Source organism: Alosa sapidissima, chromosome 8, assembly GCF_018492685.1.
Source record: "Alosa sapidissima isolate fAloSap1 chromosome 8, fAloSap1.pri, whole genome shotgun sequence".
In the NCBI taxonomy this organism is placed as follows: domain Eukaryota; kingdom Metazoa; phylum Chordata; class Actinopteri; order Clupeiformes; family Clupeidae; genus Alosa; species Alosa sapidissima.
Genome location: NC_055964.1, coordinates 15298382 through 15326278, shown reverse-complemented (window position 1 = coordinate 15326278; position 27897 = coordinate 15298382). Strand labels below are relative to the sequence as shown.

The 27897-nt window shown below is 41.6% G+C and overlaps 1 protein-coding gene and 1 long non-coding RNA gene across 3 annotated transcripts; one reads left to right on the top strand and one right to left on the bottom strand.

The window, feature by feature from the left end:
- Nucleotides 1-151: 151 nt before the first annotated feature.
- loxl2b (lysyl oxidase-like 2b) lies at nt 152-27411 on the bottom strand. Of its 2 annotated transcripts, none has more exons than XM_042101965.1 (14): nt 27328-27411; nt 24544-24929; nt 23523-23698; nt 16513-16724; nt 13621-13837; nt 12086-12269; nt 8907-9061; nt 8393-8560; nt 5951-6116; nt 4596-4836; nt 3946-4061; nt 2382-2518; nt 1410-1521; nt 152-1231 (listed from the first exon to the last, which is right to left on the bottom strand). In XM_042101965.1, the coding sequence occupies exons 2-14, from the start codon at nt 24890-24892 to the stop codon at nt 1161-1163; spliced, it is 2304 nt and encodes a 767-aa protein (XP_041957899.1). In that variant the 5' UTR covers nt 24893-24929; nt 27328-27411; the 3' UTR covers nt 152-1160. The 2 variants fall into 2 exon arrangements, with proteins under 2 accessions (XP_041957899.1, XP_041957900.1); XM_042101966.1 differs by lacking the exon at nt 27328-27411 and adding an exon at nt 26609-26691.
- LOC121715919 lies at nt 16284-16815 on the top strand. The gene is made up of 2 exons (XR_006033709.1): nt 16284-16434; nt 16552-16815. It is a non-coding gene; the product is annotated as an uncharacterized LOC121715919 (long non-coding RNA).
- Nucleotides 27412-27897: the final 486 nt, after the last annotated feature.

The window sequence follows — 27897 nt, the reverse complement described above, 5'->3', positions numbered from 1 at the left end:
TGTGCACAAGATTTACTAAATAGCGTGCACATTTTACTAAATTGTGCGCTCAATTTACAACAATTAAAATGAGAGCACTATTTAGTAAAACGTGCACACAATTTACTAAATCATGCGCTCGTTTTACTAAATCGTGACCACAATTTAGTAAATGAGTGCACAATTTAGTAAAATGAGTGCACATTTTCTGGATATATACCAAAACATATCTTGCAATGACCCCTCTAGGGTTCCGTGTGGATGCGGTCGTACTGTGAATTCACTGTAATTAGTGGCTTTCAATGAGTAACCATAGTGAACACATTGTGAAGAAATGACCTGGTAGCTGTTCAACATGCACAAGTAGGCGTATCCCTGCCAGTGAAGGAGGGAGGGTTTATCCTCATTTCTGTGTCTCTAGATGTACAACTTCCCACCTCAGTGTTCATAGCATGGCCTACTTGAATGTGAGGTTATATGCAACATCTCCACCACAAGTGTGCTCTGTGCAGTGCATCATCTGAGCAAATCCCAGCAGTGGCGATTGTCCTGAAAGAGCCCTGCTTGCTCTGAGATGAAGAATACTGGCTTTGGGGTGCATTTGGCATTTACAAAGGCACTGATGGATAGCAATGTTGCATTTTTACTGGCAGGTAACAATATTCTATCAATATTATAGATATGGTGGGTAGTTATAAGACTATTATATTTCCCAATTGACAAAATGACCTGAACCACATGTTCCTTTTAAGTAAACAAAGTGCATCTGAATTCCCTTTCATGTTTGAAGTGAGCTTGATTTAGAGAAAAACCACGGTGCATCTCATCTCACAACTAACGCTACCGTTATACAGAAAACTTGGCTGGCTTCAACACAGACATGAGAACATCTCTTAAGATTGTGTATCCCTTTGGCGCCAAACCGTTTGGAGGAGCATAGTTCTTGGTGAAAGATTCCCCCACTCCAGGGTATAACGTTTGATAAAAAAAAAGAAGCCTCTAGCAGCTTAAAGATGCCACGAAGCAGACTCTGCTGTGATGAGATGCACGTGTCTCTGAGGAGTTCAGGTTGCGCTCATGTGGAAACACGAGGGCTGTAGTGGTTAAGGGCATTTGGTAATCTCACGGCTGGGCTGAGTTCCGATATGCTCCCTCGGCCCTCTCTGCTGGCTTCTCTCCTTTTACCTGTGGGTTACCTGGTTGTTCAGGAGCCCAGGGAAAGTGTCTTCCACCTCCTCACTAAATGAACCACCTTTGGTTGAGGTGAAAAAAATAATTATTAATAACAATTTGATATTGTTAATTGTCAATCATTATTTATTATATATTTATACTATGATATGAATATGACTGAACAACATATAAGTAGGGTTTGATGATGTTTAGTTCAAACAGTAATGAAGCCATATTCGGCTGATCAGCCATCTTACCTATGTGACAGCTGTACATCCATATGCGGTGGCCGTCATAGCGACATCTGCATTTCACCAAGTTATTAGAGAAGTCTGACTCTGGAACTTCATAGTTGGGGTTGAGAACAACCTAAGGTAAAATAAAAAAGATATGAATGTGATATCAGCTTGGTGTTGCTGAGGGAACATAATTATTTTAGCAGAGAGCAGATCAGAAGCACTCAGCCCAGTTTAAATCAATGTCCATAAAAATTGAGAGCTAATTTCATTAACCATTTTGATTATTCAAAGCTGACCAGCATTCACATTAACATTTGAACAGAGAGATATTCATTTTGTATTAGAGGGTTAAAGTGTGTTTCAGTCTCAGTCTCTCAGTAATACCAAAACAACACACAAGAGGGCTCTCTTTCCTCATAAAATATGGCTAGAGAGGCAATTTTAAAAAGAAGAGGAATGTTTCGCCCAAATGGACTATATACTGGCAGTATTACTTTGCAGTATTTTTTACATTGAATCTCAATGTTATTGATAAGAGTACCTATAAAGACCGATAAGTGTACCTATATCTTATGTTCAACTCTATTTAGAATGGTAGACTTGACTGTTTGAATTATCTCTACCAGTGTTATCTGGTTATTGATCTGATAATGAAATGTATCAATATGAAATGTAATACTAACCATACTATGTGATGTAATCCATTAGGAAACATAATATTCTTGTGAGTAATGCAACAATGGTTCAATTGAGCATAGCTTATGCACACTGCATTTGTGAAATACTGTGTATGTGGCAATACAGCATATTTTGTAGGTTTTATAATGGCCTGTGGTGATGGAGGTATTTACTTTGTTTCACCTTTTACTGTGTAAGGTGATGCAAATTGGACTACAGTGTAGCTGTTGGAAAGTTAAAATATGCTGAACTGTTAAGTTAGCCAAAAAAACACTGCTGTCAAAGCTACAACAAAGAATATAAATATATTACCTGGAATATATAATCTCCCGGCTTGATATCTGTAATGTCCACCCACTGGCAGTCAATATCATGTCTGTAGGTATCCCAGCAGCCAACTGTGATGCCCTGGTCACCAAAGTTTGCACACTCATACCTCTTCTCAATGCCTGTAAAACAACATTATCAGTGTTATCTTGTGTAATTATCATCCTATCTACCGATTCTGTACATTTCAGAGCTGTACTGTCTGATTACATTATGTTACATTTAATGAGGCATTATTAATGTACTTCTTTACAGAAAAAAAGTTCCTATAGTATATTAGGTAACACTTTATTTTAATGTGTCACTGTTACAGTGTACTTACCTAATTAGGTACAGTGGTACAACCTGTGTAACAACATGTACTATCAGGTACTATCATTGTACTTGCATTATGTATTTGTGGGTACCTACATATAGTTGTTACATTGTAATACTGAGTGCTTTTACAAAACTTGCTGGATGGGGTAAATCTGGTCATGATAGATTTGATATACAAAGCATGCTTAGCTCCAGTCAAGGCCTCATTGTCTTCAGTGTACATGTAACAGCTGTGCTGCTACAACCTTGTTACTCTTTGATACAGTGGAATAAACTGGAACAGGTCTTGTCTTGGAACAGGCCTACTAATTGACATGTACTGTGTGGTGTAACAGCAGACACATTTCAACACATCAATTACAGGATGCATAACATTATTGACAGGATGTATATATGTAGATGTAAGTACTTAACTGGTACACTTTATTTTAAAGGGTTTATTCCACTGTATCAAAAGAGTAATAAATGTGTACCAACACAGTTGATACATGTAGTACAGTATGTAGGGTAATGGCAGACATGTTCCAAGACACCAATGATACAACATATATGTAATTGTAAGTACTTAACTGGTACACTTCATTTTACTGGGTTTATGCCACTGTATCAAAGAGCAATAAGTGTGTACCAACACAGTTGATATACTATGTAGTGAATTAGTAGACCTGTTCCAAGACGTCAAAGACATAACATACACGTCATATGTACATGTAAGTAATTAACTGGTACACTTAATAGGTTTATTCCACTGTATCAAAGAGTAACAAGGTTGTAGCAGCACAGCTGTTACATGTACACTGAAGACAATGAGGCCTTGACTGGAGCTAAGATGCTTTGTATATCAAATCTATCATGACCAGATTTACCCCATCCAGCAGGTCTCAGGTCAGCTCTTTGCCTCTGATGAAAATTTAGGCAAATTGGCAAAGTTTTGTAAAAGCACTCAGTATTACAATGTAACAACTATATGTAGGTACCCACAAATACATAATGCAAGTACAATGATAGTACCTGATAGTACATGTTGTTACACAGGTTGTACCACTGTACCTAATTAGGTAGGTACACTGTAACAGCGACACATTAAAATAAAGTGTTACCGTATATTATATAAAGTGTCAACTCCTGAAACCATGTCATTCGTTTTCTTCTCTTCCCTGTGCTGTCTCTTTATTTGTGCCGGCACCTTCTTAAAGAAATTGACCCAATAGTGTACAGAGCGTCCCCTCACCTTCGTCACACTCAGAGTCCTCCAGGCAGAAGCTGGCCTTGTGTCCCTCTGCCACCTTGGTGCCATTTAGACTCAGGAGGTCATAGTGGGTGAACACTTCCATGCTGTGATAATGTCTAAAGAACAACGTCACATATACAGTAGATTTATATGCCGACTTATGAAACAAGTCTTCAAATAAATTGAAGTAGTCTGTAGCTGCTCAGTTAACACAACATATCATTTCTCCTTTGTAGATGCCAATTGGATTCTAGAATGTCTCAAAGAGAATGGTGAAACCCTAAATTATCTACTTTTAGATTTGCTCTATATTATAATCTGCTGTGGCCCCTGAACATGTATGCCATCCACCAGTAGCCATGAAGTCGACAGGGCACACAGCTGCAGCTTTTCAATTACAAGGCAAGGATACAGGGAAAATGGCATCAGATTAAAGTTATCCCAAACATGTCCCATTTCTGTTCAAGTCAAACTTTTCTTTTTTAAGTCTTGTTGTTATGTTTGCCTTTATGCTAGCAATATGTCTTCGTAACAATGTAGTGACAGTTCTTTTCTCACCAATAAAGCATGTAATAGTACCACATACTGTATGCATACACACACATAGTTCTAGAGCTAGCTAGCATGCCTGGATCATGTCTCAAACTTGCCTGTGGCAGTCATGCCAGACCCAGGACTCTCGGTTCAGTTTGGGCCGGAAGTCGGACTGGCCGTTGTTGTGGATCTGTGAGGAGAAGCGCAGCAGGCGACGGAAGGAGTTAGCCGGAGTGGAACTGGCCGTGGTGGCCAGGCAGTTCTCCTCGTAGGCACACTGGAGCATGAACATGGGCCGGTCCTCCAGGTACGTGGTCTCCTCCACCACCTGGGGGTTCAGCACCAGGTCTGGGGCCGCTGGGAAGGGGGGTGGGGTGAAGTGAAAAGAAGGACTACCAGTAGTACCAGACTACCACTAAAATGTCTACCAGTGTTTGCCAGGGTCATTCAACAATGGAATACTGCCCAGATTAAGGTGTACTGCATGGTGTACTGACACACCGGTGTGACGGGAATATCAGAAAATTAACGTTCTAAAGAATAACATTGAATTCACCATAGAGTTTTAGAACCTTGAATTGTTGCGAAACAGAATCTTATGTTAGAATGTTCAAAACCCACATCTTTAAGGGTTAAAGATCAACTCCATTAGTGATATGTCTTCATTTATATTATTTGTCTTTTAGCTATTTAGCTGACACTTTTATCCAGACTAATTTTACATTGACTACTTTACTACCCCAGGCAATTTGGGGTTTGTCTTACTCAGGGAGTCAAAGGTGATAGCTCCAGAGATCAAACTGACAATCCTCTGGTGTTCAACTTGGCAGGCCAGATTCCTAATCACAAACGGCTACCACCACCACCACTAAATGATAAATAATGTCTTAATCTAATCACCATTCGCACGTGTATGACCCATCACTGACAGCCCCCCCCACCCACCAGCCAACCAGGAACCTAGGAAACTAGGATCCTGTCTACCAACCCCGCCCCCCCCCCCCCAACACCGCCATGTGGAACTGCACTGTGACTGCGCAGCCAAACGTGTTGCTGCTTCACATCAAGCCTGATATACTTGAATTACTGCATACTGCATATCAATGTAAATATACAGGTCACACAAGCACAAGTTTAAACTTCATGTAACTGTTAAGACTATAGAAATATACAACACAACTACCTCTATTTTTTTTTTTTTATATATATGTCCTATATTTCTATTTTGATACATACATGTTCTATATTTCAGTCTTGCACTTTAATTTAATGTTTATTGTCTATGGCTATGTCCATAGTATGTCTATGTCTGTATTTAAAGCATGTCTATGTCTGCATGGGAAAGTAAGAAACGAAATTTCCATTCTTTGTATGACCAGTGCATGTAAAGAAATTGACAATAAAAGCCGACTTGACTTGACTTGACTTGACTTGTTGTGCAGTTTAAACAGTGCTGTATCACAAAGCTCACTTTCAGAACAGGAGACGCCGGCGGCGTAGCGTCCTCCTCCTCGGGGACAGCTGAGATATTCTCCATGATGGAGGCAGTGAGACAGGCTCATCTCCGTCCCTGAACACCGCACACCACTCATCACCACCGCATCGTTACTAACCAGCCCCATCCAGTACCACGACTCCTAGCAACCAAAAACAAGACAAGAAAGTGCCCTGAATTAGTCTGATGTATACTACACACACCATTCATTTGAGTGTTTTCCTCTTGTTGTTATTTCTTCATTTAAGAAGACCTTTTTTGTTGCAAGGAGGCAAGATGGTTAGGAAAGAATGACTGTTTGATTTAACGTGTTTGACCAGAGGAGGGAGCTCTGCTAGTATTTAATGTGTTTGTCCAGAGGAGGGAGCTCTGCTGGTATTTTTCCAAGCAGGCACCACTCAGCTCATTCCTTTGTTCTAAGAGCTCAGGTTTGGTCACTGGGCTGGTCCAAAGCCCACATTAGAAATATGAAATTGTCTGTGTATATAAAACATTGTTATCTAAATACTGAAAATGACATAACTTCCATGAGAAACACAGCCAATCAAAACACCAGCTGTTCTCCACAGCAAATGTGTTTACTTAGATGTTTACATAAAGAGGGAGGAAATACAGTATTTCCAAGCTTTTAAGCAACTTTCTGCCTTGAGTGGTAATATTATCATGTTCAACCACAATTTATACTGACATCACTGACTCTTGTACTGATTATACATCAGCTGTGGACTGACTAGCCATCATTAAATCTAACTGAAGCCAACAGCGCTCTGATAATTTCCACTCAGAAAACCCATTTATTTCTCCACATCCTTAGTGTATAGAAATTTCCAACCTGTGCGACTGACAGTCACTGCTATTACAGCTATCAAGCCATCCATTAAACTCCCTATTTGACATACCATGTAATTATGCCTTTGAACACACACAAGCACTGCTACCTATAAATACTCCCAAGGTAGAGTCACAATGTTAGCAAACTAAATGGGAGTATTTTGTCACCCGTAGCAACCACACACACACGCACACACACACACACACACACAACCTATGTGCATTACTGTAGACTGTAGACAAGGTTAAACATACTGACCTCTAGGAAACAGGCTGTTTTCAGCATTGCTCTGAGAAAATAAACAACTTTAAAACTGTGAATGTTTATCATTTGGGAACAGAACTTTGCAAGCAGACTGTCCAGACAGGATGACTTTGTGTATTTTTTTTGCATTAAAAACATAACTCATATCAATCAAATCCACAGGGAAATATCGAGGCAGCAGTCATATTATTTTGACTTTCAACACCTGGAAAAATATCCACCGGTCCTCCCTACACCTCTGATTTGAAAAACAGACTTTCCTTGTAGCGCATCCTGCTTCAGGTACCGATTACACCCAAAATGGCTAGAAGAGTTTGAATGAGTTTGAATGTCCTTTAATGAGCAGCAAAGGAGTCTTAATATGGACGATAATCAAAGAGGGAAATGATCCGACTTCATGCTGGCACTGAAGTCAATTGCCTGAAGGCTGTAACGTGACTATTTTCCACTGCACAAAGCAGCCAGTTCAACCACCCCCCCAGACCTTCATCTGCTGGAAAACCACAGCCCATCTGGTGAATTACATCACTAGTCATTTATAGAGAGGCTCAGTGAGCAGCTTCAGATCTTTCCTCAACCAAGCAACAGCCTCCTGTTCTAGTGGTTTTCAAGTGCTAATATAATTAGCAACTCCAAGTGAATGAGTATTCTAAAGGCTCCAGACGTTTATGCCTGTTTTTTTTTTATATTATTAATCTTATATATTTTGCATGTGAACATATTTTCATTCTTGACGATTTAGCAATGATAGGAAAGCTTAAGTTTAAAGATGCCTTCAAAAGCTGTGAGAGAGAGTGAGGAAAGGGGATAAAACACTGCCCAGTATAAATTGAGCACAGCGTTAGTTCTGGCAGGCCACGGAGTCAAGCCAAGCTGTCAGCTGACAGCTTAGCTGGTTGATCAGCTGGCCTGTCAGCTGAGAGTACCCTTAGCTTGTCATTGGCTGAGAGGCGATTAGGCCCTACTTTTAAGCTGCTCTAACATGGCTGGGCTTGCCGTTCCCTTTGCAAGCCACTCCGCTACCCACCTCCACCCCCAACTCCACCTGATTGGTTATTGTCTTATTCAATGTTGTTGTCATTGATGCTTGCTCTGTTCTGTATTCCTTATGGGGGGATCTACCTTGCTGCTCTCCCTGCCTTAGGCTTTCTGTGTTGGCACACGGAAGGGTAAGGAGGTCCCAGAAGAGCCATACCGCCAAATGTAACTTATTACATATCAATAAACTATTTTGACTAAAGTGGTCCTGACTGAACTGCTTTTATGGCCACATCAGTAAACGATTCAACTCATCGGAGTCTTCACATCTCTGGGCCACTCACCTGGAAGGCACTGCTGGCGAAACCCAGGCCCAGCTGCCGGCACACCACCATGGCCTCCATGGTGCCCCAGCCCTCACTGCACACGGTGCCCCACACCAGAGAGCCGTTCTTCTCCACTAACACCTCCACACGGCCTTCAAACGGGCTCCGTCCACCGCTGAGGCGAAGCTAGACAGGGGAAACCGAAAGAGAGTGGTCACTCACTACAGTTATACCATTGACTAATGGAAAACTACAGACAGGCATAACTAGAAGCCTTGGCATTTCAAACTGCACATTATGCACAATATAATCAAACTTCAAAATAGAATAGACTGAAAATAACTGCACAGTTATTTTCAGTCTATTCTATTCTACAAGTTATTTAACTAGCAAATGACTTTAGCATTATTTCATTTTCAGTCAAATAGCGGTGACTTTGAGGCAGGGTGTTTTGGATGAAAGAGTCCTCTGGAAGAGTAAGCTCTGGGATCTGTTGCATGTTGCATGCTGCATGCGGTGTCAGTTGACTTACCCTTTGTTGAAAGCCCATGGCAGGGACATTGCACCGTACACCTGCATCCTCTTCATGACTGCATCCTGACTCGTTGTCCATAGTGAATTTGCACTCAGTGATGGACTTCTCAAAGCCTGTGCAAGCAACCTCGTTCAAGTGAACGGGGCCCATCCCTGGAAAAGAGTGAGTGCACACTTCTGTTAGGCTCAAGGACACTTTAGGCAGAACTGGACAAAGTACAACACCAAAACAGAAAAAATTGGGACATTGTGTAAAATGCAAATAAAAAAACACAATGTCATTATATATAATAGTCTCGTAAACCCATATTTAACAACAAAATAGACACAGACAACATAACAAATGTTGAAAATGAAAATTTGGACTATTTCATGGAAAATATATGTACATTTTTAATTTGATGCCAGCAACATGTTTCAAAAAAGTTGGGACGGGCGCATGTTTACCAATGTGCTGCTTCACCTCTTTTCACAAAATTCTGTAAATGTTTAGGAACTGAGACCATTTGCTAGAGTTTTGAGAATGAAATGTTGTCCCATTACTCCCTGATACAGGATTTCAGTTGCTCAACAGTATGGGGTATTCTAAGTCATGTTTTTCATTCCATTATGCACTTTCCATTATGCACTAATTTGACTAATCTGGAGTGCAGACTGTCCATTTTAGCACCTGGACTCTTCCTCAATGGGAAATACTATTTATGTTCTTTTAATATGTGCAGAATTCATTTTGGCATTGCTTTCCTGAAATATATGGTATTTTCCTGAGATATTCATTGCCTGGATGTCAGCATATGTTGCTCAAAACCTGTATACATCATTCAGAATTGATTGTGCTTTGCCAAATGTGCAAGATGCCCATGCTGTGGGCACTAATGGTCCTCCACACAGTCATAGATGTTGGGTTTCGAACTGAGCACTAAAAGAAGTTGGATAGGTTGGATACTTGGATAGGCCCTCTCATCTTTAGCCCAGATGAGTCCATGATTTCCAAAAAGCATGCCAAATTTTGATTGGTCTAACCACAGGACCTTTTTCCATGTTACCTCCGTTAATTTTAAACAAGCTCAGGCCCAGATAAGATGGTGGTATTTTCTGTTTTATGTCTCAATACAAATTTGGCTGTTTTGGTTATTACAATTTTGGCTGCAGTTTTTGAATTGAGTATCATACTGTGCACATAGACAATGGTTATCAGAGGTTTTCCTAAGCCCATACAATAACAGGTCTGGTGTTGATGCAGTGCCATCTGAGGTCCAAAAGACCATGCCCTCCGATTTGTTTTTCAGCTCTTTCCCTCGTTTGCAAAGATTTCTCTGGATTCTCTGAATGTTTTAATAATATTATGTCCAGTAGATGATGAACTCCCCAAATACTTCACAATTTCATGTTAAAGGTGTTCTAAGTGATGCTGGGTAACGTTGACTTTCAAACAAAACAGAGCTAGCTCGCCACTTCCTCCCCCTCCCTCCCGTGCTGCTCCTGTGCAATTGAAACTCCCCTAAACCTGGAGCCTGGGCTGTCCACAGAGATTTTCAGTGTATTCAGGACAGACAGCTAGCGGTTGGTTAGGTGATGTTTGCAGTAAGTGACATAAAATGTTTTAGCCTAAAAAACGCGTGGCATTGCTTAGAGCACCTTTAAGAAGCATTACAAATACATTGTTTCATCATTTGTGCACACAGGTGTGATGAATGAATGATGTGATGAATACCCCTACATCTTTACTTCTAAGAGACCCTCTGGGATGCTCTTTTTCATACCCAATCGTGTTGCCAGTTACCCTAATTAGTTGTGAAACATTCCTCCTTTTGTTTTCTTTATCATTACACAACTTTTCCAGCATTTTGTTAACCCCATCCCAGCTTTTTTGAAACATATTGCTGGTATCAAATTCAAAGACATATACGTATTTTCCATGAAACAGTCAAATTTGTCATTTTCAACATTTGATATGTTGTCTGTGTCTTTTTTGCAATTAAATATGAGTTCAAGAGATTTGCAGATTATTACATTCTGTTTTATTCACATTTTACACAACGTCCCAACTGTTTCTGTTTTGGGGTTGTAGAAGAATGATCTCCATCACATCATATGAATGAGATACTTCCACTAGCTCAATTACTTTCTCTAGTGACGAAATGTGACACATGACATGGCATAGTATGACATGGGCTCACTGACACCCTCCCCATGCCATTATCTGAAGTTCCCTGAAAGTATGGAGAGGACACTGTCAATTGCCAAGACCCAATCCCAATCCAGGACTGTATTCAAGAGACATTCCTCATTCAACTCAATTCAATAAAGCTCCATAATATTTCAGCAATCTTCTCCCAATATGATCTCATTCTTTTCTGTCCCATTACGTTCCCAAAACCCTTGGGGAAATTATAACTGACAAGTAACAACATAGCATGACATACACCTTATCATCATAGCATGACTGATGTAAAGGATGCTATTTCATGGTTCCAGCTGACAACTGTACACTGAGTACTACAGTGTGAAAGTAAACCATCCAAAACAATATTTGCCTTTCCCCCCAGAAACATCTGTCTTTCTAAAATTGCACCTTCTGTTTGCAAGCATAGAATTCCAGAGGAATTTACAACCACTCAAAAAAAGGCTTGTCAGCATAACTGTCCACTCTGACAGCATCATCTCAAAGTATGTCATTTCAGCGGCTGAGGCTGTAGTTTTTCACTTTCCATTACTGCTGAAAGCTGTGAGGTGGTCTAAGACCCCTGCGGAGACAGTTTGACACTTTATAAAATGCATTGAATGCCCCCCACACAGGACCTTCACTGGGCACACTGTACCATCTCCGCTTATCCGTGTTTTAATATTTTAATTAAAAATAAACTAACATGCAACACATCAACATGCTTACAATGAAAACAAACAACATGCAGATACTAGTATATCATCAATATACCAAAGTATGACTTATTCCAGGCAAAGAAAAATGTCCATGTCTGTGCTTGCCTCAATCTTGTAATATGAACAAACTGGAGCTTGGACGCCAGCAGAGAAGACTTCTGAGTGAGCCTTGTCTTCTCCTTCCAATATGAACAAACATCTCTGAGCTTTAGCTTGAATACAGCTCAGGCTGGTTCAGGCCTGTAGCGGGGCAGTTAGTAAATCCAGCACTGGCCTCTTGGCAGATCAACTCACCCTGTCCAAGGCGTCCACCAGAGAGGGCCTCCTTGGCACTGCCGAATCCCAGCTCTCGGCACACAACCGTGGCGGCCATGAGGTTCCAGTTGTCATCACAGATGGTGCCCCATTCGCCGCTTCTCAGGACCTCCACACGGCCCTCTCCAACTACCGCCCCACCTCTCAGACGCACCAACGATTGCTGAAAGAGAACACATATGTAACCACTCAAGAAAAGGTGAATAGCAACCAAATTATCTACCAGTAGTCATAATTATTTGCAGTTTGCCATTTTCCAAAGTGTCGGTCATTTCCAAGATTAATTATTTATTGTCGTCACTGCCATGTATTTTGTAGTTGAAGTCAGTACAATTACAGTCTCTCACTCCAGAGGTTTAGTGAGATCTAATGACCTGAATGCAATGTGGAAATGTGCTTTTCATTTGGAATGAGTTGACAGGTTGTAGTTGCATGTTTGGCTTTGAATAAAACTCTTGACCATGTTTAGTGTTTGTTAATGAACCTAAGGAAAAAGGAAAAAATGCAGGCCACATCGTAAATTACAGAGGTTGAGAACGTAACGACACATAATTGGTGCTGCCAAGGGCAAACACTGACATCAGTGTTTGTAATTGCCAACTAATGAGAACACTGTACTCAATTCAATTCAGTTTTATACATATGAACATGTCTTAAGGCAGTTTACAGAGCCCAACTTGAACATATTCCCCTAGAGCAAGGACAGGATAAAACATATTGAGCAGAGCCATGGCTCAGAGGTTGGGGGAAGGTGTGTATGAGGTGTGTGTGTGTGTGTGTTTGTGTGGGGGGGGGGGGGTGGTATATCTGCTTGAGGTCGCGTCACCAAAATGCCTTTCACGAGGCATTTCACTATATATTCAAACCTCAAGAGAAAATGATGGCTTGAGTTCAGCCTTTCATCTTTCACAACAGAAAACCATGGCTTCAGTTCAGTAGCAATGATAAATCAGCAGAGCAGGATGCACCTGGAACCAATGAGTTTATATACAATATGAGAAGAGGCACTGAGCATGTTTATCCTCTATTATCAGCTAGCTGCCGTGAAGGGGCCACCATGCTTTCAGCACTGGAACTTGTGATTTACACAGGACAGAGTGAGATCACCACAAGGGGAAAAAGCCTGTCAGTGTAGAGACCCACACACACACAAAATGTTCTAGTCAGAGAGCCATAAACATCTTCATCCAAGCTAATCTTGCACAATTTACTCTCAAATTTCCATTTCACATGATGTTAGAACAAGTAAGCCTGGTAAAGGCAAGATAAGACATCTAAAGAATGCTCACACGCTTTTCACAATCTGGGCTAGCCTCTCAGAGAACTCAAAGGAGGAAAACAAGAGAGCTGCGGAAGGACTAATGAGATAATTTATTTGTCATTTGCCCCTAGGGTGTGTGTGTGTGTGTGTGTGTGTGTGTGGGGGGGGGGGGGGGGGGGGGGTCTGTGGTAGGGGGAGAGTACCCCCTCTCCCCGCTGGAGCAATAAAAGTGACAAAGTCATGGGATCCCTACCTCCTGCCTGAAGGCTTTCCTGAAGCCCGTCATGGGAGTTGGGGCGAAGGAGCGGCCAGGGACGCAGCTCACCACCACGGGGAGGCCCTGTCCGCATGTGTTGTTGCCCTTGATGGCGAGGGCCTGACCCAAAGTGCAGCCTGAGAGGTGGGCCTCATTCCCAGTGCAGTTGACGGCGTAATCCCAATAGGCTGGCTTCCTCCTGCGGGCAAACATCCTGGGAAGAAACGGGGAAACCCACAGTAAAGAATCTGAGGCCATGCAGTTTCACTAAATTACAATTATGTCGTTAAGTTGTTTCTGTCAGATTGGTCATGTTACCTTCTTTTAATTGACTCCCTTTGATTTCATTTAAAGACTATACAAATGACTACAGCATTATAGTGGGGCTTGTTAGCATAGTCAATTCTGAGCTGGTACTGTTTTTTTAGACCATGACTTGTGCAGGAAGATCTTTTTTTCCTGATTACGTGTCAGAGTGCAAGTTAGGTTGAGCGTGGTTTTCAAGACCTCCAGGCAAGATTTTACAGGCGATGTGAGCAGTACAGCATGTTCCGCAAACAGTCTGCTGTCTGAGGTATAGGGGGGAAACACACATTAAAAATGAAGCCCAACATTTGTTTTCAATTTGGACCAGGAGTGAAAAAAAAGGTCTCGTGCTGGCAATCAACCAGCATCAATCTCAAAAACAAACTGCCGAGGGACACATGCAGGTTCGGAAACATGGCAGGAAGAAATAGTACATTTAGGAGCGACCCCATCTTTCCCACTTGCTTGATTTGGGTAACAGATGCTTAACACTATTTGATCCTGAAGCATTCCTAATCTCCAAAAACATTCTTTTCATCACACGCCTCGGATAGGGAACAAAAAAAAAAAAAAAACTCAGTGAAAGTGACTACTTTTTCCCTGCAAGGGAGCCGATAAAATTGAAATCAAATAAATCACAAATCTTCGCTACATTGCACATCAATGGTTCTTGAGCATAAAACCGGGCCGCGACTGCTGGAAGAGACTCTCATGTAATTGTCCACGTTTTATGTGCGGCATGAAACAACTGCAGAGTCTGGCAGGGAGCCCCGCCACTGTAACTGCAAACCAGCTTACAAAACCAGACAGTGCACGTTTCATGGGCATAAACATGTGCGTGAATGGACGCACGTAGCAGAAGCTTGGCGAAGACTTTAAAGGTTATCTCTCACCCCTTAAGCCACTTGGGTTGGTTTGTAGCCATTGCAATATTTTACACCTGATGACCACCTCCCCAGAGGCTATACTGCAAACTTTTTCCTGTACATATTTTAAGCAGTAAACTGACATTTAGGTTGCTTTACATGCATCAGCCATCTACAGGTAGCCGTAGCAATACATTCAACATAGAGATTTTCCTCCCCCTGCATTACACAACATGACATAAGACATATATAACACAAAGTAACAACAAATACTTTAAGCTGAATCACATGAAAGCAGATTTATTTCCAATGTGGAGAGAATAAACATTCTGCATAGTTAAGCTATGAGGGATGGGGCCTCTTAGCAGGGTTCACTGTACAGTGCTCCCAACAGCGTTGGCTCTGGGGCATATTATCTATTGTTCCGCTTACTGGCAGACTAGAAAAAGGGTCCTTCAAAAGAGATTTGACGACAAATACAGATGGAGGACTGGAAGCAACACTAAGTACTGGTAGGCGGCGCTTTGGTGATAACCTGAAGACACTATTGCTACAACAAAACACACTGATGAAGCAAAAGCCTCCTATGTCCACAATATAGAATCATGCCTACATATGTGCCTAAGCCTACACTGCATTCTTAACCCTTAAAGGTCCAGTATGTAGGAAATAATGGAAAATAAACTGTAACCATTCCAAAAATGATCACCATATGTTGTCAGAGAGTAAGGAAACACGATGAATTGAAGTAATGGCTTATTTGACAACATTACTCTAACCCATAACCCACTCTAAACCCCATGAAAAAAAATGAGTTACGGGGCGGAATCTCTTGGAATTTTCGTTTATGTTTTGAACGATTAATTCTAGAATAGCGTATTAATAATGGGCTAGCGCGTCCTCCTATTTGGGTTGCCAAATTAGCAACGGCCTGGCCAACTGTCAACAGCTGTCAGTTGTAGTCTAGTCATGAACGCCTACGAGAGGCAGGCAAATTTACAAAATTAAAACGAGAAACAAATTAAGTGGACATCGGAGGAGCTTCCTGAGACGGTGACGTCTTCGTCAAACGAAGAATATAAAGTCTGACGCAGAGCTGGCCATATTTCTCCACAACAGGTAGCCTAGGCTAAACTTCATCTGCATCGCTAACTTCAGCTAAATATGTACGTTGGTTAGAGAGGTATTTTTTGTTTTCACTGCTTCCGTAATGTGTAGCTGGGTCATGGTTGGAGGTCAACTGCTGCAGGTCAACTAACGTTAGCTAAGTCTTCATTACATCTGGAAACCCAGAAGAGGCTCGCGTCTGGTAGTCTTGAGAACGTTCACCAGTGTTTTGATTTTGGCCTGCAGAACGTTCGGTAACAATCCTACAAATCACACCTTTAAAGGTGTAGGTTTACCGTCACACCGGTGTGAAGGACTGTTGGAAAATGAACGTTCTAAAGAATATCTGGGTTCATAGAATTTTAGAACCTTCAATTGTTGCGGAACAGAATCTTATGTTAGAATGTTCAAAAACCCACACCCTCCACCCACAGGGTTAAACCAAAGATCCTTTTAACCCTCTCTGGTTAAACTATGAGGTACAGATAATTGAGTCTTTTCAGGTGATTCTTTCAGGTACAGCAACAGCATGGTAAGGCTTCCCAGCTCTGGGCCTGACCTATGACCCTTCCTGTGTCCAATTTGCTCTGTACAAACGGTCAGCACTCACTTGTAAACTCTGGTGTTGTATCTCTTTTCCCCGGGGAAGCCGAACATGCCACAGATGACGCGGCTGTTCTTCTGCGTCCACTCCTCGTCACAGATCTGCCTCCAGCGGCCGCCGTCCTTAATCTCCACGTAGCCCTCCGTTACTGGGGTCCGCTTACGCAGCGAGGAGAGGATTGCGCGGATACGGACGTCCTCCACGTGGATGTTTAAGCTCTGCAGTCAGAACATACATTTATGTTAACATGTTTGGAGTATGCTAGTACTCTCCTAGGAATGTGAATAAATATGTGTGAATACCTCTATACATAATTACATGTGCATACTAACTGCAAACACTGCATATAACTTTACTAAAGTATTGTTTAGTGCTGCATATTAGATCATAGATGGTTAACTCATTGAGTGCCAAAAATGTAATATTACGTTTTTAGCTTTTTTTCCCCCCTTAAATTACGAAACTAGACACTCTAACACACCTTATATGTGATTTTGGGAACTCTGTGATGAATGGAAATGAAATATATGACGATCGAAAACTCATGAAAATGCAAAATCTGGACATTTTATCTGGACATTTTATTGTAACTGGGTTGCTGCTTTGGGTCGAATCAGTGACGCATGCACGTCAGGTCAAAACCAGGCCATTTTCGTGGGTCTATCACTAGGTGGCAGTTTCGCCAGGTCTCGCTGATCACTTCCCGGAAAGTTTACACAAAGTAACAGGCAAAACTTCATATTTCATGAAAGACGTTATATCTCCATTTCTAGAAGATAAAAACAGCGATTTTGATGAAAACTAGCCACTGTTTAGCTTGGGATTTCTCAGGAACAGAGGCGTGTAGAAATACACGGTTTGCACCCACCGGGAGCTTAAAGTCTCACCTTTTAATCGAGCTATTGTATGTGTTCATAGCTATAACACAGAATATGCTGTGGCTGTACAAAAATCATCAACAATGGTCTAGATTGCTGGCACTCTAGGACAAAGCTCCCGAAAACAGCTTGGCATTCAATGAGTTAAGTAAGAAGTGATTAAAACCTGGGCCCAGTTTTTGGTCTACTCTTAACACAGTTGTGATAGGCATATATGCACTGCTGAGAATTTCACTGGCTCATCCCATGGTAAGAACTATTTGGTGCATGACTCTGTGTTTTGACATATTTTGCCCATTAAAACCATATGTGTGAGTACAGCACCAGAAGTATGCATGCCACAGAAAACACATCAGACAAAGCGCTCAAGTCTTTGGCTGTTTCTGTGGCAAAAATGACAAGCTAACTTGGAAGGCCGTCCGCCTCCGCAAAGTTCAGCGCGCCTACACAGGCACAGCTTCGCAAAAAGCTCTTTGGATTCTGACGGCCCGAGAAAGAGCTCGGTGAAGAAAGACTTCCCCTCGGTTGAGTCTCTGGGTTTACATGAACTACCCCCCCCCCCCCCAAAAAAAAAACCAAAACCACATTCCTGTGCTACGTGACGGAGCAAGCCATGCTGGAGAAAACGTCTCACTGAGTGCAATTCGCTGGGCTCAGCAGAAAGAAAGAAAAAACCTGGTTCTATAACTATCTCCTTCTGCCTCCAGGTCTCCCTGTAACTAAAGAGAGAGTCTGCGCCGCTTTATAATTAAATGTATGGTTTTCCTGATGGTGGAATCAGTCCAGAGGAATGTGCGGATGCTACCAACTATGGAGCAGTAGCCTAACCGATGAGTCCCAGTCCTGACTGCTCCTCACCACACAGACCCGGCCCAGTGGAGAAAAGGCAGCCTGGTGTTTAATAAGGGCATACAGCATTTTACAAAACCTGAAGGCTCTCATCCATTTCCAGCAGAACATGGGCTGGGGTGGTAATAGAAGGCTAAAGTCTGGCTGTAGATTCACTCAGACAGAGACAGAGTTACATACATAGAGATGGAGTAGAATTCTCCATTATGAGTTACTCATATAGAAGACTCAAAGTGACTTTAATTGAATGTAAAACTATGGCCAAAAGCATGTTTGACAAACAACAATAACCAACATAGCTATGTTTGGCTTGTTTGTGATTCTTGCAAACATTCTGTCAAACGAAAGACAAGGCACTGGAGTGAACTTTCCAGACAAGTAATGTTCTGAAAGGCTAAATCTAACTTTGTGGTTGTGTACCGAATACAAAAATCAACATTTGTTTTTGTTCTGGGAGGAGTCCTGCTTGGACTACGAGAACTCTGTGCTATTTAGCTTATCTAGACAATGTGTGGGCTAAGTATACAGTATGTCTTGGACGCCGACACCAGTGAAATCATACATTTGGACAGACAGAAGCCTCTCAGGTTGTATGGCTTGATTATGGCTCACGGCTCTCGTCACATGTGTCTGACAAAACAACAGAAGCATGGTAACGGCATATGACTTCTGAAATATGATGCTTCTCCATCAAGGAAAAAGCTTGTTGGACAGTGGAGAATAAAGGGGTGGTGGTGGTGGGGGGGGGGGGGTCAATGTTGGGGGTTGGGTTAAGACAGCTGGAATATCAATTTGTTAGGGGGAACACTTTCCTGAGGAAGCAGCGTCACTCTGGAAACTTGCAAAATCTCTTACTTAACAGAGCCCTCCTACAACTTAGAAAACACAAGGAGCCATAGGCACAAGTGGTGAACCAACAGATGGTCCCAGGTCAAAGCATCATGTGAAGTTTACATCTGCATGGCTTATTTTTTATTCATTTATTTATCATTACAGACAGACATAAACAGCTGACTACTTTTGCATTTGTCAACAGTTTGGAGTCGTTAACGGCTGTTACGCTAAAGATGGGGCAGAACTTCACATTACTATGCCAAATCCCATTACATAATCAAAACAGGGAAGTGAATGTTAAAAGAAAAGGGACTTGAGGCCACATGAATCACATACTGTACTATAAGTTACTGTATCTTGTCTTAAGTTCTTGCATTATCTCTTGCTGTTAATTATGTCTGTGGGTTGAGGTTTGAACAGTTAGATCCCCCCTCTGTATCCTCATCTGGCGAGAATAAAACATTCTCAAAGAAGTCTAATGCATTTCCTTGCCAGTGAAAACAATGGTGCACAGATCAAGCAACACATGGTTTTGATGAACACACTGACCCTCAATCAGATCCAAAAAATCCCAAGAAGTTGCTCGTATTTCCACTTACATACTCAAAAGGACAGGAACAAGACCGGTCAGTTCAATCTACACGTCACCCTTCCACCTGCATCATAAACCAATGACAACCAGCGTCAAGTGCTCCTTTATTTTAATCCATAACAAAAATGCTACACATTCAGTATGCTGTACTGGTTGTCTCTGCAACCCCCGTGTGTCTCTTGTGTACGTCTGCTAATCAGTGTTACAGTGGCCATTCAGGCACCACGCCCTCCTCTGGTGCCACAGCATGCGTTGAGTGCTCACACGTGTTGGACAGGACCCAGACCTACAGTATGTTGTTGTTTGGTCACCCGCAGCACAAATGGATAATGATGATCTCTTTCCCGAAATAGCCAACTTTAATGAAAATGAGGATTTGAGCTCTGAGACTTGTTCTCACGCAATTAAATGCTGTAAAAAAAAGCAGGCAGCTGACAAACAAACAGAAAACTCTTTAAAGAAAAATATTTTTGAAGACAGGCTCAGGAGATAATCGTCCGAGTAGGACTGTGTATTGCTGGCACAGCCTTGAGATGAGAGATTAGTGATCCTTATAGGCTAAGCTTCAGAGACTGGTAGAAGGACATGCCATCCCATGTTATTCTATCTCTGTGGGGTGGCATGACATGAAGTTTTGTAGACATGCAACGGATGAGAAAACCGAGGCCAATCTCAAAGGCAGAAACAACTCAAACACAAGCTACTTTCCTTTAAAGGAGATTTACGGTGTGATATTGACCTAAAGTGTATTGAACATGATACATGATACCGAGTGTGAACGTATGTCTCATAGCCCATCTGGGCTTGTCCCCTGCACTCCAAAATCTGGCGCTAGTTAGCCGATGCTACCAACAGCTTTTTCAATAGTGGTGCTTCGGCATCGGGCTAGCCATGCAAATAAATCACTGTTTTACACCCATTTACGAGGCTCAATGTATCTCCACACTTCATTGGTAGACTTCCGAGGGCCCTGACATTTAAAACGAGACATTGAGAACTTTGAAAAAGCACTGGTAGTTTACTTACAAGACGATTTATACAGACAGTATCTTCACGAAGTTTAGCGTTTGCAGCCATCTTGAATTTAGTCACGATAAGTCAAGCGACGAGTAAGAATGAACAGGTATGATAAGGGATCAGATTCCAAAAATAATTCAGTGGAAATACATGGATTCCAGTTGCTGCTACTGGAAGAAACTGGAATCCATGCATTTTTTATTCGCATGGCTAGCCCGATGCCGAAGCACCACTATTGAAAAAGCTGTTGGTAGCATCGGCTAACTAGCGCCAGATTTTGGAGTGCAGGGGACAAGCCGAGATGGGCTATGAGACATACGTTCACACTCGGTATCATGTTTCAATACACTTTAGGTCAATATCACACCGGAATTCTCCTTTAAAGTCATTATTAAAAAGTCTGCTGTTTTAGGCTCAATATTGTGTCTTGGAAAGATCATGCTTCTTCTCTGGCTTCATCAATACCAGCTGACAGAACTGTGAAGTCATAGCACCAGCATGCTCACTCCTGACCCGTCACAGCTGGTATGGACACACCCATCAAACTTTCGATGCCAGTCGTTTTTTTTTTTTTGACACCGTAGTTTATGGCACAGCGCTGACCCCTAACACATTAGGAAATTGGATGTTCTAACCTTTGACACCATGGCAAAAAAGAAATATGGCTTCTTTCATATAGTGCACAATTTATGTCTTTTAAAGGGATAACAGACATTTTTGAAAGCAATGATTTTATCTTTCATATATCTTTACTGCTCCTTCATTATCAAGGAAATCAAGATCTGATCCAAGAATTGTACCTTTGAGATCAGGCCAAACTGATGTAAGAATGCTCTGATTTTGTCTCTGTATGTATTCTCTTGTACAAGTACAAGTATAAGCACAGCACAAAGTAGCTGTGGCATTCCAAGCCGAATATTGGACACAACGTTTTCACAACTCTCACTGATGGAAAAAAAAATGCATTCTCCAAAATAACTCTCTATTCCTAGTTTATTCCTAGACTAATGCTTCACCAAAATGATGTTTACTCTAACTAAAATGGCTTCCTTTGTCTACATTACATTGAAGAATCAGACCATTGAATATCTTGCATATGACGGGTTAGCAACCTGGAAACTGAAAGCTGCCAATAATTTCCTCCACAAACATGCAGAAGAGGACTGAGACTTGTTTACCCCAGTTTGTTGCCCAGCGTTTAGTCTTGTTAGGGAAAAAAACAGATTCCCTTGATCACCTTGAAATGCATGCATTTCATCGAAAGCCAGAATATGCAGTCCATGTGCTTATGGTGTGTGAGAGGTGTGATTGACATATAACTCAATATACTACATACTACTAGACAACTAGTCATGTTTTAAAAACATTCAGATATAGATTTATAGATAGAACAATTTGGACATTTTTGTCAAGTAATGCCAAGTATGTCTTTACACTTTTCCACACACCGCATCTTGAACGCTCAATCCCAATCTTCTGACGAACTGAAAAAAAAAACCATGGCGTCAGTCAGAGTGCCGAGGCTGGTGAAAATGCCGGCTTCTCTACTCATTCCAGAACTCATCTCTACTTGCTTATCATGTGGGCTGAAACACCCACCCAGGTTCAGTGTCCCTCCTGTGGTGAGTTACATCATGAGCATTCCCAGATGATGTTCCGCCATTGCTAAGGACTTTTTTACTGCATATACAGAGCCCATGTGGGCTGGGGGTGAATGGAAAACCTGAGTCCGGCGTTCTCGGCGGATAGCACAGCTGGAGACATGCAACAGGAGCCGAATTGAGACGTCTAGACGGTTTCAGGTCTGAAGTCTTGACTCATATAATCCTATAAAAGCTACTGTTTTTTTTTTTTTTACCAAGATCAGGAAGAGCCCACCAAAGATTCAATCATGTTTTCAGTGCTTGGTTTTGTGGTTGTCCCCTCCCAGATCAGTACTCACAACTTCAACTGCATCCATTTGCAACCTCTCCCAATGCATTCGTTCATTTCAATTCAAGTCCAAACCTTAACATAGCTTTACTTAACTTGCTTTTTACTCATTTGTGTCTTATAGTATGTAACTCTCCTTTTTCTTGTCATCTTCTCATGCTGCATGACAGCCATAATATCTCATTTGAGAATCCCTCTACAGGGATTCTTAATTCAAGGCAAAAAATGACAAAAACAACCCCTACACACCCTGTCCCTGCTGACTGTGATAGACCCAGTTGTCATGGCTGTTTGTTTTATGGCCATTAAGAATGCGCCGATAAGAACCATGCACAACCCCAGCTCTCTGCCTCCCACTTCTTCGACACTTCCCAGGGGCACGCACAGTCACCCCTCATCAGAACCAGCTGGGTGATCAGCACAAAAATGCTTTGAGCCGCCAGAATACCTCATAATATTCAAGCGAGAAACGCTGGAGCAACACTGCATTCTGCAAGGGCCTGCACCAGTGTCCTGTATATTTCAAAGTGTATTCAATGCACCATGTGAAAGTTAAGTTCTTGCTTTATGCTGCAAAGTAGCAATGGCTTTAATTGTGAGACTGACATCTCTGTGTGAAATATAGTGGAGTACTGTGTTTGTGTTCTTTTGGAAAAGATAAAGCAACTCTGCTGTTGTCCTAAATTGCATCAGCTACAGTAATGTGTGACCATGACGACAAAAAGCAGATGTTGCAAGGCCCCAGCTATGCCAAGAGAGAGAGAGAGAGAGAGAGAGAGAGAGAGAGAGAGAGAGAGAGGAGAGAGAGAGAGAGAGAGAGAGAGAGAGAGAGAGAGAGAGAGAGAGAGAGAGAGAGAGAGAGAGAGAGAGAGACCAGGATATGTCTGACACAAAAAAAGCAGTAAAAGTCTTACATCTATATTGTTGGTCAAAGTGTTGATAAACTTGAATCCTGGGATCCTCTTGTCACTGCACACAACACCCACGTCCTCAGTGTGTTTGCAATCAGACACCCCGATTCCATTAGAAGGACACTGAGCCAGGGTCTTCTCCTTCCCAGTGCAGTGGACATTGTCAAACCAGATACGCCCTAGAAAATAGACATGACATCGAGATATACAACATGAGGACTGGACTGGACATAAACAACAGCTTACAAGGGATTGTCAAAAGAGCAAGGGATAAAGTCAGCACACCCCTGATTTAAAGTCTCTTCTTGGGCCAATTCTATTCTCCCTTTACATGCTACCCTTAGGTTCCATCCTAAGAAATGATAATATTCCATTGCTATGCGGACAATACTCTACATGCCATTGAAACAAAAAGATTCAGACTTTTTTGTCAGAGGTCCTTGCATTTCGACCTAGTGGTGCCTAGAACCTTACATCAAGCAGCCAAAGCCCTTCACTGGCTCCCTATTCATTTTATGATTCATTTTAAAATTCTCTTATTTGTTTTTAAATCTTTAAATGGGCTTGCACCTTCTTATTTGTCAGATCTTTTAAACCCACATGCTTCATCCAGGGCACTTAGGTCTGCTGACCAATGCCGCCTGATAGTCCCACTGTCAAGGTTAAAGAGCAGGAGAGATCAGGGCTTTGCATTAATTGGGCCTAAACTCTGGAATGAGCTGCATATAAGACTCCTTCTTTGCTTGTATAGATCTTTGGTCAACTAGTGTTGTTTTTAGAGTGCTTTATAAATAAGCGTGACTTGACTATAAAATGATCATGTAGGGAATATTTCTATCACATGAATGGCCTGTTTTTATGGTACCATTTACCACAAAATTGTTGTGCTTTTGAGACATCCATCTGAACAATGCAAGTAGCCTACTTGCCATCAGGATATAATTTGCTTGATGCTTTTTCTACATGCTCTTTGTCACTTTGTCATAATCTTTAGTACAGGTGAATGCAAATAAATCAACCTGACCTTCTCCCTTTCCATACTTGGATGATGGGGACCAGGAAACAGCCTCCACATAGCCCAGCTCCTTGCACACCACATGTGCATTATGTATGGTGAAGTCATCGTCACAGACAGTCCCCCACTCTCCTTCGTAGTACACCTCCACACGGCCCTCGTTGTGCTTGCGTTTGTCTCCCGCGAGGCGCAGCTGTATCCTGGGAGTGTCAGCAGGGAGCTCTGGGGGAGTGTAGGTCTCAACGTAGGGATCAGGGTAACCTGGTGGATAGCCTAGGTGCTCGTACTGGGCTTGGCAGAGACTCCATAAGCACATCAACTTGGCCAAGAAGCAGGGTGGTGACCAGGTAGCTGGCATAGTGGCAACAACTCAGCAATTTGATGGCTCCTTTTAACTGAAATGAGGAAGGAAATGTTGGTGAAGTGAACCATTTCTTTTGTGTCAAAAGCTATTTTGTGCTCAAGACATTTCCTCACAAGTATGGTCCTAATGAAAGCGACTCCGTTTCCAAATTAAATCTGGGCTGTCTAATTATCAATTATCAATTTTCAACTATTATGAAAGCTCTACAACAGCAGCAACAAGGTGCAGGCACACTTCAAACACAAAATAAAGCACCATTTCTCAGTCTATGATGGGTATAGGACATGCGAGGGCATCAAAGTTTCCAGTGCTTTCCTCTCAAAGACAAAGAGTCATTAACTTTTTTCAATTTGAAAGAACCCCCTGGAGAACTTTGGATTAAAAATAAAATCAGAGATGCAAAAATGGTCTTTAAAGTGTTCTTTTATCAAATATGGTCTGGGCATGGAAATATGCTGCCAATAAAATATATTGCCTAGCCGCTCATGGAAATTTTCCATTCTACAACACCATGCTTTTATTTTGTACTTAGATGTGGCAGTTGTTACACAAGTGACAAAATGACTGTGTTACAAAATGAATCTGGGCAATGATATGGTACTGTAAGGGTTCCGTTTCCCCACAGTATATATCAGGATCTCCTTGGACCTCTTTTCTCCTTATTCACCATACTGATGCATATGAACACTACTGAATAGGCACTTAATACACATTACACAAGTATTCAGTATAAGTAGTGTTCATATAAACGGTGCCTCCCTACCAACACAGTCCAATTGGTGTAATTACACCACATCTGTGTGATAAATTTAATTGAATGCACAGACTGTTATTTTTATCATATACATTTGTCTGTCACCCTAATATAGCTTGGGAAAAGCCAATCAGGTTCAGAAAGACACACATTACCAAACCTACCGGAATTAATACATTTCTAAAGGCTTTGTTAGCGGACAGGGCTGAATGGATATCAAAAGTCCAAGGTAAGTTTATGGCCTTTAGAGCCTTTCTGTCTCTCTATTGGTCGCCTGCCTTGATCACTCTAAAAGAAAAGACCTCGGTCTCAGAGAATCAGCTTGTTTGTTCCTGTCAAAGCCAAGACACATAGTTTCCACTGACCACCGTGGTAGGGGAATCTGCAGGACATCAGAGGTCATGTCGTCAGACATGTAAGTAATTGCAAAGGAGCAATGGTGACCCACAGCAACCTGGACAATTTTGAGGACATCCATCCTAAATATTTTACATGTCAACAGGAGAAAAAGAATAATTTCCTTTCTTGACAAAGTTATTGCTGACATAACATAAATGAGGATTAATTTCTGTATCAGGCTATCTACTGATTAGACTTTTAAGGGAAGAGGCCTATAGGCTATATGTATGTATTAATTCATCAAGTCGTTTTGCAATCTATCTGGGCCCCTCCCCATCTCTTAACACCCTTTGCAACATCACAGAAATAAACCACAGTGGTTTGTAAGTGGTTACAGTTAAATTATTACTTGGGCAATGTGGCTATTTAAGTTGACAACTGCATCAAACGCCTGATAGATAGACAATTCCCCTGCATCACCGTTGTCTTGCAAAGTTATGAGACTGCACGCAAAACTAAATAATGGTATCGAAGTGAAAAGCTTATCCTTTCATTTAGATAATTTCAATAATGTAGCCTACTTGGTATTGACGTGCACATAAAAGGTCGGTACTTACAGTATTTTTCGAGACGGTTATGGTTGCAGGAAAAGGGCTGTGGATGGATGAAGGTCGGCTATAGTAATCCTTTTCCAACTTTCTTTATAACTCAAGCAATTTGAGAGAGGTCCTAGACAAAGTAACGCCTTGCAGAACTGCCCCGTAACGCCCACGATTGAAATGACCTCACTATTGTAGACTGTATTTAGATGGGGGAAAAAAATCTTACTTTCTGTATCTCCAGTTGTTTCATGTCTTATAAGACCAACGGGGACTTTTTTAATCGTGTAGAATTAATTTAATCCTTTCTTGCAGCTTGATCGCATTTTCCATCAATGGAACACACCGTTGACCATTTATTATTTGCCCTTTGGACAGGAATCCGGACTTTGTGAGAATGGCCAGATATTGGAATGTGTTTATAGTTCTGCAGCAAATAAGCGTCAAGGTGGCTTGCAAAGTGGCACAAGATTTCAGTGGGCAACACACAAAAAACTAAAACGCGTCGGTGCCTGGCATCGAGCCTGCACATGAGAACATTGCCACCAGGTGGAAGGAAGTTGGACGTATCAACGGTAATTCAAAAGTCGTTCTAAGACGAAACGCATAGGCTAGTAAACTAATAAACTGGAAGACAGAATTTGATTCTCTAGACTGCATTGCGTGATCAACAAGTAATGGATTTCAGTAGGCCTATGACACTGGATTGTGACTTGAAATATCAAAGAAATACTCACGAAATTAGAGATGTTTCTGACTACTTTTTTGCCTCTGTTTTTCTCCTTGACTTGAACAGCTCCGTTCTAACCATTATCAAAAACTCATGGCATGTCCAAGTCAAATGACCTTTGACATGGTTGCTTGGTAAAGTGGACTTCTTGGGAGTTGTTGCAGCTTGCTTATGGTTTTACTGGCAGTTGAGTTCTCATGAGTTATATCCTAGACCGTAGCAAGCCCTTTGAAATGAACACTGGAGCCTATTATGAAAATAAAAACTGAACAAAAACTGTGTGTGTGTGGGGGGGGGGGGGGGGGGGGCACATGTCATTATTGCACTTAATTGCAAGACAGCTAATGTGTTACGTTGGAGTCCATGTTAAAGTTATGTCTTGAAGTAGATATAACGAGCCAACAGTTTATCGGTTTTATTTTGCACTTAAATACCATTCATCTTGTAAACTAAACATAACTCGCTTAAATTTGAACACATTTTCCACTATCAATGTACAAGCTATAGCCTATAGTTATATTAGGCCGTTGGTACAGTAGTGGTTAAATATACAAAAATAAATTTGCCAAAATCACTT